Genomic DNA, 7,189 nt, shown 5'->3' with positions numbered 1-7,189 from the left:
TCATATTTCAATGATGTCACATTTAATAATATAATATATAAAGATAAAAAGAATATGTAAACTAGATTTATTAATAAAATAAAAATTAATTAATTTTTGTAAAAATATATACAAAAAAGTTTTTTATGTGATTTTTAAAACTTTTATCTCTATAAATCACATTATTATTTCATATCATTTAAGTAATGATATATCATTAAAATGTTAATATTTAACGATCAATAAATATTATAAGACAAAAATTTCATATTTTAAATATAAAAAATTAAATATCTCTATTTTAAAATAAAGAAAAAAATTATAAATCCACAAAAATAAAAGAAATAAAGATGCAATTTATTAGCCTATTTTTAAACATTCACGGGTACATAGAAATTTCCAAATATTAGACCTGGTATTTGTCGCCTCTTTTGTTTCACTTACTAGCCAGTGAGACATAGCCGGCTAAGAATGTGAAAAACAAATAAATAGTGATAACATATCATTGGCAATACACACAATTCTTTGCTTGATATCATATCAAAGTTGGTCATCTATGCTACCTTAGTTAGGGTTAGATTGATTCATCTTCTCTTTTTATCCAAAACAGACATGGAGAACAATATTAACAATAATAGACCTATGTCTCTCTTGGATTTGCCTGAATCAACCTTGGATTTCATTCTGAAGCTCCTTTCTCCAATAGATCTTTGTACAATGTCAAAGGTGTGTGTCTCTTTAAAGGGTAGGTGTCAAAGTGATGACTTTTGGAAAAACCATATAAAAGAGAAATGGGGTAGAGTGATTGGTGAAGCTGTTTATAAGGAGTGGGAATGGCATATAACAATTGCCAAACAAGGAAATTTATTGAATCAACGAACCAATAATCAAATTCGGTCACTGGGTTCTTTTAGTGGTGTTTGGCCTAATCTATATCTTGGTTCATACTTGGAAGATCACAAGGCTCTTAATGGTCAACGGTCAAACAACTTCTTCATGTCTTTGTATTTCTCTCTTGAGAGTGGCATCTTCTGGTTTCCTGCTCAGGTCTACAAGGTAAAACTTGCAACTGGCTTTTTAATTTGTTAGTGAGTCATTTTATTAATGTCATGTATCTTTTTATTATCATCAATTCTTTCTTTGCAGGAGCTGATGATTCACAATGCCTTGGTTAGCTATGAGTCTCAATCTGATACTTTTCAAGCAAGGTATGCAAAATGTTGACCTTTTCAAAATACCCAAATTTTGATCTATGTAAAATGTGGAATTTTTCATTGATATGCACAGTTGCGTAAATATTTTACATAAATTTTAACTATATTTGATAATTTTTATCATGTCATCTTTCACATTAATACGATGTGACAGACAAGTAAGTTCTTACAACCAGATATAGTAAAAAAACAGTCTTATATCCAAAGTATATATAAATCAAATTCTTATTAATTTTCTTATAATAATCAAAAGTCTTAAAAAGTATCCGTAAAATAAGTAACAAAATATATATGATAATCTTTATTTATTATGGTTTTATTTTATAAACCTGTCAGTAAGCATTTATAAGAGAAGAAAATAAAAGGCAAAATGAATATCAAATTATTCCATTAATGATAGATGAAAGAGACTTTATAAAAATTAAAATGATTAAGTATTTATTGACAAGTTTATCTATTTACGTCTATAACTATGAAATAATCTAGATTTGGATATTGTTATACCTAACGGTGACTTTTTTACTTGAGTATATAAAACAGTTTTTTTTTTCCTGACAATACGCTGAGAATTTTTTTTTTTTCTTTTTCAAGTAATGTGAATGACTTGGTTTGCTGAGCTTATTGAGTATGAAGCCATTTTTGTGATTAAGTGAATGATTAATGTTAGGTATCAAAGTGGAGGTTGGGGATGTCTAGGGAAGAATATTGAGTGGGATATGGTGAGGGTTCCTGCAGTTGATTTGCCCCCTTATGTGATGTACGTCTCTGATTGTTTAGACGACTTAAAACCCGAGGATCATATTGAGATTCAGTGGAGAGGAGATAAACAATGGCCTTATGGTAAGTTATATAATAGAGGTGGATATTTCTGATTCTGACAGTTAACTATTATTTGTTTTTGACATTATACGCTAATTTTTAATCTCTGATATTGAATGACTTTATGTTTTCTTTTTTTACATTTTCAGTAGAGAAAAAGAAAAGTTATTACTCATGTAAAGAGTCGTGACATGATCTATTATTTTTGATATCATGTCATACAGTTATAACTTGTTATTAGTTGTATTGCAGATTGGTGGTATGCTGTTATTGACCACTTAGACTCATGTAATGAGAATGAGAATTATTGTCAGTGTCATCTTAGTGGTGAGAAATCTTTAATTCCTTGTTTTCTCTAAGGTAAATTTTCCTTGATATTATTAATGAGGATGGAAAAAAAAATGTTATGATAATAATGAACTTTTTGAAGACATTCACAATAATCTCACTTTGTTATTTTTAGTCTTCAGTATATTAACAGACGCCTATAAATTTCGGAGGAAGAGGCCAAAAATTTGAATAATATGATTGAGACAAAACTATATTAATTTTATAAATTATAGATCCGATTTTCTCATCACATTAGATCTAGTAATATAGTACTATTTTAGTTTTGGTAAAAAAAATATAAAAAATGTTAGAATGACATTTTTACAATCAAAAAATAATAAGTAAACGACTTGTGATAAAAAAAAAAATGGTATGCTAAGTAAAAAAAAATTTTAATTTACTTTTTAAATGCTTTGCAAAAACTTAGTAAATTTTAGTCTATTCCATTATAGAAATAGACTAAACATGTACAATACACGTCCATGTGATATTATGTTAATTTCTATGAATGTTATCGGTAACTAAAAGTTTACTTTTCTCTGATTTCAGGAAATGCCTAAATTGAATCGATAATTTTTTTTCTGTGATAGATACATTGATCGTGGAGTTCAGGCAATACCGTGAAACCTCAAACATGAGACGAATAAGGTTATCTAGGAAGAACTATGGGGAACAAGGTCATCAAACAGGAGGATACTATGGAGGAATTAGAAAGCTTCACAATGAGGATGAGATTGGAACTTGGAAGAAGCTCTTACCAGATCAAGTTCAGGTACACTATACTTGAAGTTCACATGTGGTCACAGTATAGCATAACACACTGTTCTACGTTCCTTTACTTGAATACGCTTAATGGGAAATATAGTTTAAGAGTAAATTATATAAATACTCCAACGTTTTTGAGATTTTACAAAATATTTCTTACTTTTTTTTTATTCTTACAATAGTTCTCTTTAATAATTAAAAAAAATCTATTAACATCCATCAATACAATAATCTCTATTAATTATATGAAAAGTATTATATTGTGATTTCGAATATGTTTGGTAGTTATTTTATAAGATAGCTGAAATAAACTTATAAGTAATAAACTAAGTGTTAAAACTAGTTGATTAAGTTTAAAGTGTTTGATAAAATTAACTCATAAGTTAATTAAGCTAATTGATAAATGTAAAATGAAAAAATGATTTTCATAATGAGAGTGTGAGAATGATAAGATAGACAAAATAGTTTCTAAATTATAAAGCATAAAAAGAATTTTAAGTATATTAATGAGAAAAAAGAAAATGAAAACTAAGAGCTTATAAGCTACTTTAATATTAGTGTATGAAAATAAACTATAATCTCATAATAAACTATCATACCAAATAAGTTTATTTTGATGAAATAACTTATAAACTAGTTAAAGAAATTTATAAACTCTTGAAATACCTTGACAAATACACTTTTTATGTGAGAGAAAGTTTACATAATCTCATAAGTGTCAAAGTAATTCACTCATAATTTAATTGTAGTGTATGTGTCTGGTTATATATATATATATATATATATATATATATATATATATATATATAAATAAATACTATTGACCAATTGGAATCAATTTTTAATATGATTTCTTTTAAAATAATTATTATAAAAGTTAATGAATTTATTTTGCATGAAAACATTTTAATAGACTGTAATATAAAGTTTTTATAGTATTGATGTATCATTATACTACAAAAATGTTTCATTTTAGAGTCGACTAAAAGTCGACTCTAAATAATACAAACTGACATAATATTGTCAGTTATTCGTTGGCTTTTGACTAATGCTAAATAAGTTGACAAAATTTTTTTTTGTGTTGGCTAAGCTGTCAGTAACAATTTTATTTATTTTAATTTTTTATTGTCGATTAAGCCGACACTACGTTGACACAAAATTTATTTTATTTTTTTTTTCTTCATCTTCTTTTTCTAATTTATCATTTATTCGTTTGTAATTTTAGCATTACCGAGACTCGATCCTAGAACCTTAACGTGTTAAGGGAACTTGATAACCAACTGCACCATCATACATTATGCATATGTAAGATTCAAAAAATCATCTTTATCTCTCTCAAAGCACATATAGTGTCAAAAAAATCAACATTATTCTTTAGAAATAGTGTCAGCTTTTCTGACGCTAAATTTAAATTGAATTTAGTGTTAGAAAAGTTGACGCTATTCTTTAAATATAGTGTCAGCTTTGTCTACACTAAACTTAAATTAAGTTAGTGTGGACAAAGCCGACACTATATCTTAAAATAGCTCGGCTTTTTTGACAATATTTGTGTCAGCTATTAGCTAGCGTTTATTTTTCGCAGCTATTTTTCTGTATTCTTGCAGTCTTATTAAATTAAAAAGAACAGTAGCGAAAATTTTGTATATGCTGGCTTGCTTTTGTAATGTTAAATCATTTTGGTTTCATATTTTAAATTATTCAAAAATGTTAAAATAATAATTTCTTTTATTTTTTTTTTGTAAACAACAGATGGCGCCTGTGATATATGGAGGTGTTTGGTATACAGAAAATTTTTTCATGCCCGAGATTCATGATTCATGAGAATTATAAATTCTCAAAACCATTATTTCTATTAATGATTAAAATGTGTTAGGTTGACCATAAATAAGAAATATTTTTTTGAAAATATTTATAACTGTTTCTTGAGAATCAAAGATTTGCATGAAATAATCAAATTAAGGTAAATTAATAACTTTTCTTTTAACTTGGGAAACTAAGGCTCACTTTCCTCGTGTGAATAATTTCACAAAAAACCTATATAAAAAAATTCATAAAAAATATTGTTTCCTAATACTATTGTTTTTTTTAAATAAAAAACTAAACACGAGAAACTAAAACTCTTAACTTCAACTTCTAAAAAAAAATTAAGACTTTTCATGTACCAAACATTCATATATGCCTTAAGTAGTAGCAAATAGTTCACATCCTCTACATTTTGAAGCCAATATAAGGTATATAACAACATGTGTTGTGTATTTTTCCAAGAAAAACACTATTTTTAATTTGTGCAACCAAGATGAATATAATTTTTCTTTGTTTAATTGATTTGTGATTTTGTACAATCTGTTTTTGTTAGTTTTTTTAAAGGCCAAATAATTTTATTCAACAACAATATAGTTTGAGCACAATGCAAGTTGTATCAAATTAAACATATCGAAGGCAACAAATGCATATATTAAAATTATGATCTAAAGCGAGAATCACATAAATTTGTCCAATTCAATGTATTATCCCTCCCAAAAATAATAAAATAATACCAATTTATGAATTATGAAACATTTAAGCCATTAAATTGTTGCTTCAGCCACCAAATGCATCATCGTTTCCAAACAAGAAAATTACGTAGCAATGTTTCAGCATCAACAACCTTATCAAATCTAGCACATGAAAAATATAACTTGCATACATGTTTCTGTGATCAAAATTAGATGAAAATATCATACCAAAAACTAAAAATAAATACAAGAAAAATTCAAAATAGTGGTAAAAAAAAAATTTCCTTTCGCTAGCAGCAACACATATTGCACTTAATTCAAAATTTTTAAAATTAAATTAAATAGCGACTGACTTAGTGAAAAAAAAAATGTAGTCGCCGTTTTTGTCTCAATAAGAAAGGTGGTTAGATTTGGCAAAGACGAACCTATTTTTGTTAGCTACCAAACCTTTTCAGTCACTACACAATGATTGAATCCATTTTGGTTGCTAAAATGGCGAAGCAACTAGGCTTTTTGTGACAAACTTGTTTTTGTCGCAATTTTGGTCATTACACCTTTTACTTCCATGTCACTCCAAACTTCCTGCAAGAACAATATACAAAATTGGAATTCACAATTCTATTTAACTTTTTGTTGCATTTAGTTAATCCAAGATTTGAATAATTTGGCATAACAAAAAAATCAATTTTCCTCCATCTATACATTATACCTTATCCTGCAAATTCTTGAACCTAAACTAGATTAATTTGTTATACACGTATTACTTGTTGCCTACTTAAATCACTTACATAACCAATAACTATAGTATATTTCATTTGTCCCACCGCGTTGCTTTGTCCGAGCCACTCACTCATAGACCCCTAAGTCACCCATCCAAGCCAACAAGCCTCCAATCTAACTTTGATCCACAACTAAGAAACAAATTAATATTAACCATTCCTTTTGAAACAGTGAAGTGGATTACTCAACTAATTTTGTAATGAATAACAAAGCCTCTTCTTCCTAGATTTAAACCATTACTAGGCAGAAGTCTTAGTTGTCTCCAACATATCATACAATTGAGTTTCCTTTCTTTTAAAAATCCTATCGTTTTGTTCCTTTTAAATGACTCATATGACAGTGAACCATATGACGCACCCTTTGTGAAATTGATTGTATCTCATGTCAAATAAACCTTAAAATTGTAGAAAGTTTAATGATATGTCATAATGTAATAATGGATATATATATCAAGTTATCTCAAACATCCCTCTACAATCAAACAAAACATTTGCACTCAAAGAACAAGTGAATCGTAGATTCCAACTCCCCACCACATCCTTTTTTTTAATTAAAAGATAGAAATGTTATTGCATCACTATATAGAAAATGATTCTAACTAGGTTAGCACCACAACCTATATCAATCATTTGCAATATTTCTAAAGTATTATTAAGAAAATATAAAAGAATACAAGAAAAGTGGGGAGGGGGTGGCACACCAAACCCACATAAGAAAATCAATAGTGTGGAAAGTCACACCTATCACTACTAAAACTATGTATCATAGAAATAGGTACATAATCCCACCAATGGTATCCAGTATTTC

General features: G+C 27.6%; 2 protein-coding genes across 2 annotated transcripts; both read left to right on the top strand.

Moving 5' to 3' along the window:
* The first annotated feature begins 591 nt into the window (after positions 1-591).
* LOC145949783 (F-box protein At2g32560-like) lies at positions 592-1,375 on the top strand. Its single transcript, XM_083060664.1, has 3 exons — positions 592-1,035; positions 1,126-1,187; positions 1,348-1,375. Exons 1-3 carry the CDS (start codon positions 592-594, stop codon positions 1,373-1,375), a joined length of 534 nt encoding a protein of 177 aa, XP_082916790.1.
* Positions 1,376-1,673: 298 nt separating this feature from the next.
* Positions 1,674-4,981, top strand: LOC109813720 (F-box protein At2g26850). The gene is made up of 4 exons (XM_083060494.1): positions 1,674-2,033; positions 2,265-2,339; positions 2,933-3,114; positions 4,333-4,981. Exons 1-4 carry the CDS (start codon positions 1,847-1,849, stop codon positions 4,360-4,362), a joined length of 474 nt encoding a protein of 157 aa, XP_082916620.1. The 5' UTR covers positions 1,674-1,846; the 3' UTR covers positions 4,363-4,981.
* The last annotated feature ends 2,208 nt before the right edge of the window (positions 4,982-7,189 follow it).

Source organism: Cajanus cajan, chromosome 7 (genome assembly GCF_000230855.2).
Source record: "Cajanus cajan strain Asha chromosome 7, NIPB_CcT2T_4, whole genome shotgun sequence".
NCBI lineage: Eukaryota > Viridiplantae > Streptophyta > Magnoliopsida > Fabales > Fabaceae > Cajanus > Cajanus cajan.
This window is presented reverse-complemented; position numbering and strand designations above follow the sequence as displayed.

Bases quoted from the DNA above. Each gene is read 5' to 3' on its own strand.
- LOC109813720 (XM_083060494.1), top strand. From the start codon at position 1,847: ATGATTAATGTTAGGTATCAAAGTGGAGGTTGGGGATGTCTAGGGAAG. The intron at 2,034-2,264 runs GTAAGTTATATA...GTTGTATTGCAG, and splicing joins AGATAAACAATGGCCTTATG to ATTGGTGGTATGCTGTTATT. The intron at 2,340-2,932 runs GTGAGAAATCTT...TTTCTGTGATAG, and splicing joins TTGTCAGTGTCATCTTAGTG to ATACATTGATCGTGGAGTTC.
- LOC145949783 (XM_083060664.1), top strand. From the start codon at position 592: ATGGAGAACAATATTAACAATAATAGACCTATGTCTCTCTTGGATTTG. The intron at 1,036-1,125 runs GTAAAACTTGCA...CTTTCTTTGCAG, and splicing joins TTCCTGCTCAGGTCTACAAG to GAGCTGATGATTCACAATGC. The intron at 1,188-1,347 runs GTATGCAAAATG...ACGATGTGACAG, and splicing joins TCTGATACTTTTCAAGCAAG to ACAAGTAAGTTCTTACAACC.